The 13,185-nt window shown below is 37.1% G+C and overlaps 1 protein-coding gene across 2 annotated transcripts in view; it reads left to right on the top strand.

Moving 5' to 3' along the window:
- Positions 1-13,185, top strand: part of Cop1 (COP1 E3 ubiquitin ligase) — a 120,214-nt gene that overhangs the window by 50,628 nt on the left and 56,401 nt on the right. For both annotated transcript variants that reach the window (XM_085842445.1, XM_085842447.1), the window contains exons 10-11: positions 3,704-3,818; positions 7,947-8,082. In XM_085842445.1, the coding sequence (XP_085698571.1) occupies positions 3,704-3,818; positions 7,947-8,082 (251 nt within the window). The remainder of the gene's footprint in view (positions 1-3,703; positions 3,819-7,946; positions 8,083-13,185) is intronic.

Below are 13,185 nucleotides of genomic sequence, written 5' to 3' on the forward strand. Positions count from 1 at the left end.
GTGTGTATATGTGTGTGTGAGTGTCTGTGTCTGTGTGTGTCTGAGAACTGTTATTCAGGCTGTCGTGAAATTCACTGTTACTGCTCAGTCTGGTGCCAGATTCAGAGCAGTTCTAACTTCAGCTTCCTAACTGCTAGGATTGCAAGCATGAGCCACCGTTTCTGATAATAATGACCTTTATAGGACAAGAAAACAAAACTAAAAAAAAAAAAAAAATAATAATCCAAACAAACAAACAAAAAACTAACTAATGGTCCAGGACCAGCTCAGGATCACTGTTAAGTCTATTGTTGTATATCTTTCCCTTTTCTTGTCAACTAGCAGTTAGGTATCTTTATAAGGTACATCTTAATTCTCACAGGACTCCATCTCTAGCTCCCTTGTGGTTCTTCATTGTTGTACTCCTTGTCCTTCAGTGTTTGGTAAAGTTTTCCAATTTGTTTTATCCTTTGAGCTTTAGTATTATCCTACTTAGATTCATAAAGTCCAGGGAGGTGGGAGAGTCAGGCATATTGTTTAGTGTTAACTCCTATGCTTGAGGCCCTGGATTTGCTCCTTGACTGCAACCCACCCCCACTCCACCCCCAGGTCCCCCACTTCTAAAACTGCAGCAGTCTCATGCCTCTTATTTTAGCACCTTGGAAGCTAAAGCTGAGAACTGTGTATGAAGCCAGCCATGTTCACTTATTAAGAAGACCCTATCTGCTGCCCACCCACTGTCCCCCAAAATTGAAGAATCTTCCTCCTGGTATTTTTATTGGAACTGCCTTTAGTTTAGAAACTATTCTAGGGAGAGCTCATATCTTTATGATATGGAGTTAAGATGCTCATGTTTTTGCATATTTATTGCTAATATTGTTTAAATATTGAATTTTTCCTTTTAAAAATTGATTTAAAAATTACACTTAATTTGAGCTTACCATGGACTAAGATATAGTTATAAAAAAGCCCAATATATAGTGTCTCTAATAGAGAGGTTTTACATAACTTTTGCTAAATTATCTTTTCTATCTTGTCATCTTTATAGGTTTTCCTACTCAAATAGTTGCACATGTGTCCTAGGGATAAAGACATGTTCTGATTGGTTTTGCTAACAAAGATGAGTTATACTTTGGAAAAGAGCATTACATACCATAGTAAATTATGGACAAAGAAGGGAAGATAGGAATTTTTAGAGGTAAAACAAGATGGGTTACCTAATATGTTTTGAAATTATTGTCATTGACTCAAGGCCAAATAACAAGAATGGCATTAACCCAAGGCCGGGCAGGCAGCTGCTAGGGCAGTATCCTCCTCCTCTCCCATAAATAATAGTCATTGTGCAATTTGGTGGGCTTTGCTCAAGTTGTGATTCTGGTAGTCTTGTGATAGTTTGATGTCAGACAGCTATGAAGGGAAACCTGAAAGATCTCCCTGGCTCTCTTTCTTGGGTTTGATAAAGTGGTGACTTTTATTCTGACAGTTTTCATAGCTTTTAATGTCTATGCTCTCCCTGGATTTATTCCCTCCTATCTCCTTTTTCTTTTTATCCTGAGCTCTTTTCTTTGCTCTTTCCCTTTCCCTCCTAAACTTTCCCTGTACAATGTAAGACTTTATTTCTACAGATGCCCTTAATCATGTTGAAGATGTTTTCTTCTATTTTAATAGAATTTTAAATTAAAATACAATTCCATAATTTTCTTTTTCCTCCCTCTAACTCCTGTGAACCTTCTTTGCTCCTCAAATTCATGGCCTCTTTTTCTATATTCATGCCTAAATGTATAAATGTAGCTTTTTCAGTGTACATAGTGTTACTTGTATGCCCAGGATCACAGGGCTGAGCACTTGCTGCTAGGTAACCAGTTTGGAGGCTCTTTCCGTGTCTGATGAGAGAGAAGGTTGGCAAATGTGTGTGACACTGTGTTTTGTTTGTTCTGTCCCAGTAGCTAATGGGAGCAACCGAGGGGAAGAAAGAGTTGCTTTCCTCCCCGTACATTTGGAATTTATAGTTTATCTTGGCATGGAAGGCATAGTGCAAAAGCCTGAAGTCTGACCCTATAACCTTTTTGCTTGTTTTCTGTTTAGAGGCAAGCTCTCTCACTGGCCTGGAGCTTAATGACTAGGTTAGTCTGGATGGCCAGTGTAGTAGTCAGGGTTCTCCAGAGTCACAGGACTTATGGGTAGTCTCTATATAGTGAAGGAATTTATTGATGATTTACAGTCTTCAGTCCAACTGCCAACAATGGTCAGTAGCAGCTGTGAATGGAAGTCCAAGGATCTAGCAGTTGCTCAGTCTCACACAGCAAGCAGGCAAAGGGGGGAGAGGGAGAGAGGGAGAGAGCGCCTTCCTTCTTCCAATGTCCTTATATAGTCTCCAGCAGAAGGTGTAGCCCAGATTAAAGGTGTAGTTTAAAGGTGTGTGCCACCTTTGATTCCAGATGACCTTGAACTCAGAGATCTCCTTGTCTTAATCTTCTGGAATCCATAGCCACTAGGCTCAATTCAAGATCTTCGTACCAACATCCAGGTCGGAAACTTCTATCTCCCAGCATCCAGATTAGGGTCACTGGTGAGCCTTCCAATTCAGATTGTAGTTCATTCCAGATATAGTCAAGTTGACAACCATAAATAGCTACTACAGTCTGAAGCCCAATCCACCTCTTTCTCCCTGGTCATCTGGGTAACAAGTGTGTTCCACTATGCTCAGCTTTTTAAAGTAAAATTTGGATTCAAACATAAATCATCACATTTGCATGGCATGAACTTATCAACTCAGGTGAAGCTTATATTTACCACTTTTCTTCTTCTCCATTGCATGTACTTGTAAAGTGCTTCCTGTATACTTCTTATCACAGAATAGTAAAACAGTATGTGTGCCAGGGTCCACACTCAATAATAAATATTACTTTTTATGATATTATTGAGGGCTAGAGAGATGACTCCAGAACACGTTGCTGTAGAGGAGTAGTTCATAAAGAGGTAATTATTTCTTGAGGTGGCTGTTGTGGTGCTTACAAAATCACTGTAAGGATTTGAATTGAATATTTTTAAAGGACATTGAGGGCTAGAAAATTACATTCATATACTTAATATATTTGTAGCTTGTTTAGGTGATGGATTTCTCCCATTTCTTCCTTCCATCTTCTAGCCCACATAATTAAAATTAAGGTACTTCAAGGGTTTTTGTTTTGTTTTGTTTTATTTATTTTTCTCTTATCAGTAATGTTCATTATTTTTGTCTTTCATCTTATAACTTTTTTTTTAACTTGTTATATTTTTACTTTTCTCTCTTTTTTTTTTTTTTTTAACCTTTTGGAGACAAGGTTTCCTTTAGCCCAGAATGGCCCCTAAACTTGTTGTATAGCCAAGGTTGACTTGGAACAGCTGATGTCCTGCCTCCACCTTCTCTGAGTCCTGAGTTTACAGGTCTCTGCCGGCACTGCCAGTTTTATGTGGTGCTGAGGATGGAAGACAGGGCTTTGAGCATGCTAGACAAGCAAGCGCTTCAGAAAGCCCGAATGGCCTTTACATAACTTTCAGAAGATTTTTTCCCCATTTTTACTTGAAAAGAAAAATTGGAAAGCATTATCTGAGAATTGTAGTTTTTCACCATTTGTAGTTATTTTAATATATTATTCATTTTAAAATACACAAGTAAGCATTTGGCTATTCTGTATGAGTGTGAATTGTGCTGAGTTACAAGTGTCTTTTCTTATCATCTTAGACAAAGAAACAGCCTTGGTATAACAGCACATTAGCATCAAGACGAAAGCGACTCACTGCTCATTTTGAAGACTTAGAGCAGTGTTATTTTTCTACAAGGATGTCTCGTATCTCAGGTACATGTTCAGGATTCCTCTTAATGTCTGAAAATCATCCTTCAGCTGTATTTCCAGGTTCATATGCTAATTTATGGAACATTGCAATTGCAAAGTATATTTTTTGGAAGTCTTATCAGTAGTGTATAGACTTCTCGATATCTTAAAGAATGCTGTTTCCTACTGGTATCTCTATTTCTCATTCCAGAATGTTTTATCGTTCCAGAGCAAGCTATATAAAGTTTCAAAAATAACCATGAGTATATAAGCTCCATTCAGTTAGCGCCTATTCAGCATTAATAAGTTTTAAGAACTGTTCTTTATGCTGAAGACAAAAGGATGGAAGAACTAATTCTTAATTATCATAAAGGGGATGTTATAAATCTTTAGGCAAAAGCAACAGGTAGCTAATAATTCCGTGTGCTTTATATATGTGCAATATCCACTGATGTAACTGAGTGTGAAAAATCTAAGCCAAAGTGAAAATGAAAAGACATAAGAGAATGTTCTGTGTGGGTACTTAAAGATATTGTATTTAAGCCAGCCTAGTATAAATTAACTTTAAAAAATAATTAGAAACATTCAAAATAGAACTAATACCATGCGATCTCATGGGTATGATAGGACAAGATATTTTATATTTTAGAGAAGCGATAAGACTGTTGGTCAGCCCTTCTCAACATCTTTGCTCATCTTTGAAGGTTGGATACTAGTAGCAAACCTACACGTGTTCAAAGAATTATAGGTGAGGGCTATAGAAATGACTTAGAGTACTTGTTATTCTTCCTGAGGACCCAAGTTCAGTTTCCAACACTCACATCAGTAGACTGTGTATAACCAGCACCACAGGGTGTGACTCCTCCTTCTGACCTCTGTTGGGCACCTACACATGCATGGTATACACATACACACACACACACACACACACGCACGCACGCACATACACAGAGTCAAACAAATATATAATAGTTATAGGCAAGGTGTATAGAATACAGTACCGATTTCATTAGTAGTATATATGTTGTAAATGAAAATCATTAAGGGGAAATTTGGCAGTATATTGATTATTAAAAACTGAATCCTGAATTTCTCCCAAAGTGAATGAACATGTTTATATTATATTGTATAAACAGTGTGTGTATGTGTGTGTGTATTCATTTTTTTTTTTACATTTTTTTGATAAATTTGCCTCATAATTGGTAATGGAAAAAAATCCTAATTTATGTAGGCTGAGTATGTGTCTCAGTTGATAGTGTGCTTGCCTATGGGTAAATTTGACCCCCATAGTATATTAAAAAGGAAAAACAAGCATGGTGTGATTGCCTGAGATGATGCAGCAGGATTAGAAGTTCAAGGTTTTCCTTTACTACATTGTAAGTTGGTGGCCAGCCTAGACACACACATTTAGGAAAATGCTAAAATTTGTCTTAAGCATATTTGATTTGAGGTTAAGATGTGTTTTTTTATGGATGAAAATGTTGCATTCACTGCCAAGGGTTTAAATCCTTTATCAAATGTCCATAATAGTTTATGAATATAGACTACAATAAGGAGTGGTTAAATAAATAGTAGTTTGATTTCTTATTTTAATGGGTAGGGAATTCCTGTTGATTCCTTTACATATTACTTGCTATTTTGATGCTGAGCACACTATAGGGTAGATACTGAGTAATTTCTTTAAAGTAGAGATGACAAACGGTTTGACTTAGAACCATCTTTATGTCACTGGCAACAAAGATATGCCTGATGTGAGTAGTAAGAAGGAATACTGAATAATTTGCTCTGGAAGATGCAGATTACAGGAGAGGAGACTAGTAAGCTCACACAAGAAGCAAATTAGATAGATTTTTTTTTTATTAATGTCTATATCGTGCTTAAAGCATATTGTCTCTGGTTTTTAGAAATCTTAAGTTGCTGGACTTGCACATTGGCTTCCGATAACTGTGCTACTCAATATGAGGTTCTTCTGACAAGAGGAAACCTACCCTTATTAGTGAAGTATTGATGGCACCTTATCATTTTACACCTTTGCCTGGTCTTGCAGTTTTAAAAATGACTGATGATTATTAGAAATTAATGTCTTGACTTCTTAATTATAATTTTAAAAGGATGTAATGAAAAGTCATTAAGAAAAAGAGAAGGTATTAAACACTTGTCTAAACTAATCTGTAATTAAGATGGGGAGGTGGCATGCCACAGATGTATATAGATGTTGATCATAACACAGCTGAACCAACAAGATCCAAGCCTTCGTTATAATCAGATAGGAGTGACAATTGGTATACATTTAGATGCTACCTTTTTTGTAGGTTTGTTTTGTTTTACATGTATGAATGTTTAAGTACATTCATCTCTGTACCACATGTGTGTGCCTGGTGTCTATGGAGGTCAGAAGAGGGTGCCAGATTCTATGTAACTGTAATTATAGCTGGTTGTAAACAGAACCAGAGCAGAACCCAAGTCATTTGTAGCCAGTGCTTTTAATATCTGAACAATCTCCAGCTAGGAGTGCATTTACAAGTGAAGATAGACAGTTTCAGTTATCAAATCCACAACACTGCAGTAGTTAGTTTTGGTGGCTGACTGCCCTTGTAACTCAGTTTTATTTATATTCTATTGAGCTTTCTCAGTGTAATTTTTGTGGAATAGAATCTTATCTCCTTTGTGATAGTGCGTGCTGGTTAGGCCTTTTTAGGATAAAAACACTACTAATTTGGGCCCCTTTAATCCAGGTTGCTAGATGAACTTTGACTGCCTAAATCTGAGCATTTTTGAAATATCTGTCAGAATTTCTTTTCTTTTTTTTTAATAGTTTTTTTATTAGATATTTTCTTCATTTACATTTCAAATGCTATCCCAAAAGTCCACTAACCCCGACCCCCGCCCTGCTCTCCAACCCACCCACTCCCACTTCCTGGCCTTGGCATTCCCCTGAACGGGGGCATATGATCTTGGCAAGACCAAGGGCCTCTCCTCCTAATGATGGCCGACTAGGCCATCCTCTGCTACAAAAGCTTCTAGAGACACAGCTCTGGGGTACTGGTTAGTTCATAGTGTTGTTCCTCCTATAGGGTTGCAGACCCCTTCAGCTCCTTGGGTACTTTCTCTAGCCAGAATTTATTTTCTTCAAAAAACTTTTTATTATAATTAGTAGATAAATTTTATCATACCAAGTAAGTTTTCATATATTTAAAAAATGGTTTGTGTCATCTAGTACTTTTTGCATTTTAATTTTATTATGTCTATCGTTTCTTCAGAGAATAGGTTTAAGTAGAATCATGAAAAGTTTATGATGAAAATGCTGTGTGCACATGGATGAGAAAAAATAGTTATAGAAAATACATTAAAATAAATAATTTAAAAATTTAATCTCTTAGGGTACTAATGTAAATAATTGTATGTTGTAGTTTTTGTTTGTTTTGTGTTTTTAGTTCTTTGAGAAAAGTTTAAAATGCAGATTTCCAACTGCCTTGAAAAGCTGAGTATTGTAATTGTGCTTTACTTCAAGCATGCCTCTGTATTAAAGAATAGATAAGTTGACAGCTACTTGGTACATTAATGTTACGATTTAAATCTCAGATGGCTTAACTTTAAATAGTTAACTCACAGGAACCTTGTGTGTTGTCTTTGAGAATCACCAGTTTATACATTACAGTTTTGTACCTATGACTGAGAATAGGAATTAAAATAACTCAATTTTTTACCTAATATGTACTATATAATTTTGCTTTGATCATAAATGTGGAATAAGTATATATCCCTCTAAACGAATTTTGTTAAACTGACGAATTCCTAACCACACGTAGATCTTCCTCCAGCAGTTACTATCAGTACTGATGGCTGGGATCTGATTTTAATGAACGATTTATGCTATTAGAAGATTTCTCATTGTTTTATTTTCCCTTGAAATCAGTGCTAAAACTAGAGGAGATTGCCTTTATACTTTATTGGAATAGAAAGATGTTTCAGTGCATTCCTATACCATTTTTATTAAAGCTAAAAGATCACCTAATTAATTTGAGCATACTGCTTTTTAGAAAAAATCTTCAAAAATACTTTTTATTTAAAAATAATTTTTTAATATGAGGATATTGTTCTTTGCTTCCTTTATAGTGTCATTCATTTAATTTGCTTTTTTCTCTGATACAGATGACAGTAGAACTGCAAGCCAGTTAGATGAATTTCAAGAATGCTTGTCCAAGTTTACTCGATACAACTCAGTAAGACCGTTGGCCACATTGTCTTATGCTAGTGATCTCTATAATGGTTCCAGCATAGTTTCTAGGTAAGTGTTTGCCACTGTTGTTACTGTGTTCTTTTATTAAAGTATAAGAAAACTTACTAAATTTGAGAAGCAGCTATAACATGCCTTTGAGTCTTGGGATTTGCAAGCTACATTGCCTTCCAGTTACTCTGGGCTAGCGAATTAGAATGTGCAGTAGTATCCATCTGACAGGAGGTGGCAGTTTCTCTTTATATGGTATATCTGACGTCTGGGTGTAATGATGGAAGGTGCTCTTTACGTCCTTCAATTTTGCTAGTCTGTATAGAACTGGTATATTTCTTTCTGAATATTAATATTTGATTCTCCAGTAAAGCTTTCCATGGAATATAAGAATGTGATCGAAGTTCACTCTATAGCTTTTACAACTAGTATGCAGTAATAAAAACTATTAATTTGAGAGATAGCTCTAGGTAGTCTAAATAAAAATATAGAAAGCAGAGACTGACAGTGTATTTTTGAAACATATTCTGGGGCTGGTGGTATAAATCAGCAAATGATTGCTTGCCTTAAAAGCAGAGATGAGCCTGAGTCTGATACCCAGAACCCATGTGAGATAAAGGCCAGGCATAGTAGTGCTTGCTTGTTATGCTCATGCTGTTGAGGGAGATCTTCGAGCTACTGCCTTGTTGGTAAGTTGTAGGCCTCAAAAGAAAGGTAGACAGTACTTGAAGAATGGCATTCAAAGTTGTCCTCTGACTTTTGCATTCGGATATGCTCATGTGCACACCTGTGCCTGTGCTTAAAAACAGCCAGGGCCACAGAGAAACCCTGTCTGGGGGGAGAAAAACAAAAAAACTTCTCACTATATACAATTTTCCATTTCTTAAAATAATGAACATTGTAAAACCACCAGGCTGTATTACATTTAGCCTATTTTCAGTAGACATTCAAAGAGAGATGAGTTACATTTAAATATTTTAAATTGCAATTTTACAAATTAAGTAGATGTACTTAATTGGTACGGTTAGTTAGCCTTTTTTATTTTCTCCCAGTTATATCAAATTAACATTTCTTAATGAAATATTTCCAAATTTTTAAGTTTATTATGCCCGCAGAAGAAATGAAGACTAATAGGTAGCAAGAAAGAAAGAAGGAGCTTTGAAACTTTCATAATTTTAGTGACTCCTTTTTGTACTTTGAAGGATATTGGTAATTCATTCTAAGCTTTGATTTCTTCTAATAAAATAGGGGTAAAAAACACTAAAACAATGTTGGCCAGAACAAATTATTATTATTATTATTATTATTATTACAGTAAAATTGCATAATATCTGTGCCAGTTACGTTATTGCACTGAAACTAGATTTTCTAAAAGAAAAATACTAAACCGAATAAATCTCCTGGGTTTTTTTGCTTATGTGGATATAATATCAGATCCATTAGTCCACAAGGTGGCAGCATTTATTTGTGCTATCTCTCATGTTTTATGAAATCTCTACTGTTAGATAGTTGACAAGCTTGGAATTGGGTGGCTGGTCCAGATTTATTCTCCTGATTATTATATGGTCTTAATAACAACAACTTATGGACAAACACTTCCTACTTTTTCCTTAAATATGGTAGTTACACCACATTTTTTAAAAAGATTTATTGATTTTTTTATATGTAAGTACACTGCTGCTGTCTTCAGACACTCTAGAAGAGGGAGTCAGATCTCATTATGGATGGTTGTGAGCCACCATGTAGTTTCTGGGATTTGAACTCAGGACTTTTGGAAGTGCTCTTAACCACTGAGCCATCTCTCCAGCCCAGTTACACCACGTTTTACATGTTGTTTTCTGTGCCATCAGAGAGGATTGGTTTGGAATTGCATATTTTAAACTATCTCAGTGTATAGTAGTGCTACTTGCTTATGAATTTCTGATTTGAATTTTACATCCCTGTACATAGTATAGTGGTTGTTAACCTTAATATCATGACCCTTTGATACAGCTCCTCATGTTATGGTGACCTCGACCATAAATTTATTATTATGATTTTTGCTACTTCATATTTAGGTTTAAGATACTGTTTAAGATATTTAAGATACTGTGGTCAATCCTATTTTATAGGAGAGGAAGTTGAAGTAAGGGGAAGTATGACTCGGTTAGGATCAACACACTGTGCTGTGGAAGGAACTTAGATTTGAACATCCTTGCTCACATCAGGGCCCAGGGACTAAAGTTTCAAGTGAGATACTGGCAAAAATACAAAGTAGTGCATTCTTTAGGTCCATTATGCTCCTGTTTCTCTTTTCTAACTGGCACTTCATAGTGAATGTTTTAGAGTTTCAATTTAATATTTATACTGTGTGGTGTTCAACTAGTTGCTAAAACTATTGGAATTGAACTTTGTTTTATAGTAGATGTTTACAAATATTGGTTTTGATAACCTTCAATGTTCACCCAGAGTAAAATTCTAATGTGTTGTTTATTGAAGAATGCTTATGAGTTTTAAAATTTCATAATTTTATGTTGTGATTAGGATTTTATTGCTATGAAGAGACACCATGAGCAAGGTAGCTCTTATAAAGGCAAATATTTCATTGACACTGGCTTATAGTTTCAGAGGTACAGTTTAATAGGGACTGGGGTAATTGCTGTCGTAGGCCTGACCATGTTTTTGTTCAGAGTGTGGATTTTGGGACTTTGCAAAGCAGAGGAATACTTTAAGGTGAGTTATTGGGCCCTACTAGTAGAAGCATGGAAGACACTGGTGCTGGGGTGATTAGATCTTGGTAGGCATGGCTCAAGAAATTTCAGAGGAGAAGAATTTTAGTATGTGACCTAGAGATTTTTGTGGTATTTTGGTGAAGAATACAGCTGATTTTTGCTCTCATCTGAAGAGGTAAAGAGATTTGGATTAATTTCATTGACAAAGGAAGTCTCAAATAAAGTCCAGCATAGACTTTGTCCTCTGCTTTACTTTCATGAAGAACATTTTGATCAAGCATAGTAAGCTTAGAAAGGAAAAATACAAAATATATGGTTGAAAGATTAAAGCCACACCAGAAAGTAAACTGGAGCTAAATCCTGTGTTCAAGGATATTAAATGCCATTAAGGGTTTGGTGACTAAAGGGCAAGGTCCCTCGCAGGTAAGCTTATTGTTTGTGTGTTTGCATTGAATAAGGGATAGATATATCATGTTAGGCTTTATTTTGACCTGGTTATTGTTTTCGTTTGAACTTTTAATCTGGAAGGAACTACAACCTAAAAATGGAGGAGACATCTGTGCTAGGCTCTTGAGGCTTAGTCACCATGAACATCTTAGGTCCAGGAACGGTGGTACATGCCTTTAATTCCAAGGTCAGAGTCAAGCAGATTCCTTGAGTCCAAGGTCAGCCTGGAAGTGAGCAAGGTCCAGGTTAGAAAAGCTTACTTAGTGCACACCTTTGATCCCATCACTCAGGAGACAGAGGCATTTAGATCTCTTGAGTTTAAGGTCAGCCTACAGAGCAAGTTCTAGGACAGCCAAACTTAGGCAGGAAAAGAGTTGAAAAACAGAAAGCTGGTGATAAGACAAGATGGTGGTGGAGTGAGGACATGTTCCAATTCCACGAAGCAGCAGAACTCAGCAGCTTCAGCCTGTGGCTCTGGTTTCAGTCAAGAGTAGAAGGGAGGTACTGGGATAATAGATGCTGATTAGCTCAAGATAAGAAATTAGTAGAGACCAGCATCACTGAGGTGGAGTCTTCTGAGAAGTGTTTTCTGAGAGCTCAAAGAAGCTGTGTTCCTGAGATAAGCCAAGATATCTGCTACTGCTGGACTTGGTGATATACAAGAATCATCCAGGTGGTACTGGTTTTGACGCCATAAAGGGGTCATGGAGAGTACCTGAGTCTTGGCACTGTGAGAGGCCAGGAAAGGCCATTGGTGAAGGTGCAGCCTCAGTTGCAGTTGACAGCCCAGGAAGGGGTCATGCAAAGGAGTTGAGGTTTGGCACCATGAAGGGAGCCTATGAGAGGCTATTGGTGAAGCCTGGTTGCAGTGGAAGATTACAGAAAATTGGAGATGGCAGTACCATGTGATGATCACCAGGAATACTAGCATCAGTGGAGTGGAGTCAACCAGTGCCTAGAGTGCTCAGAGCTAGAGAAGTGACCCAAGCCCTTTGGAGAAGCCCAGAAGATCATGTGTGGATCACAGATACTGGAACAAGAAGCTGTAAAGTTGAAGTTGCCTTAGATACCTCATTTTAGAGATGCCAGTGCCATGGCATACCTGCCATGGAAAGCTGCTGATGGAGTGGAAATAGCCCAAGAGAAAGATTTGTGTTGCAGTCAACAAGGCTGAAAGGAGTGGGACATAAGACATGGAGATGCAGAGTTTGGAATTTGCCCAGGTCATTTTTTGGTCTTGTTTTTGGTCCAGTATTTCCTCACTATGGCATTTTGGAAAGGTAGTGTATATCCTGTGATGTTTGAAGTATGGTATCTGTTATTGATTTTGCTTTTATACAAAATTACTCTTAAGTGATTGGATGACTCTCAGAAGAGACTTTGAACTTTTAACATTGTTGAGACTGCTATAGGCTATGGGGACTTTAAAATTGGATGAAATGTAATTTGCGTTATGCTGTGGCTAGGTATGGCCCTATAACTTCCATGTTTGAACAAACCTATGGGGGCCAGGGAGTAGAATGTGATGTGATGGTTTGAATATGCTTGGCCCCATGGGAAGTAGCACTATTAGGAGGTGTGGCTTTGTTTTGAAGTAGGTGTGGCCTTGTAAGATAAAGGTCATCACTGTGCAGGTGGGCTTGGAGGCCCTATGCTCAAATTTCACCCAGTGTAGAAGAGAGCACCTCCTGGTTGCCTGTAGAAGAGAGTCTACTCCTGGCTGCCTTTGGATCCAGATGTCAAACTCTCAACTCCTCCTCTAGCCCTGTGTCTGCCTGCATGCTGTCATGCTTCCCGCCCTGATGTTAATGCACTGAATATTATAAGAGTTGTCTTGGTCGTGGTGTCTCTTTATAGTAATAAAACCCTAACTAAGACAATAAATAGATCTTCAGAAAATCTTTAACCTGATTTCTGAAGAAATGAGAAATGAGATGAATGGTAATCCAAAGGACAAGATCTCCCTCAAGAATCTTTCTAAGGGCCAATGATCCAAAGTAGTATA

Source organism: Mus caroli, unplaced genomic scaffold, assembly GCF_978045245.1.
Source record: "Mus caroli unplaced genomic scaffold, Mus_caroli_1 scaffold_1, whole genome shotgun sequence".
NCBI classification, from domain to species: domain Eukaryota; kingdom Metazoa; phylum Chordata; class Mammalia; order Rodentia; family Muridae; genus Mus; species Mus caroli.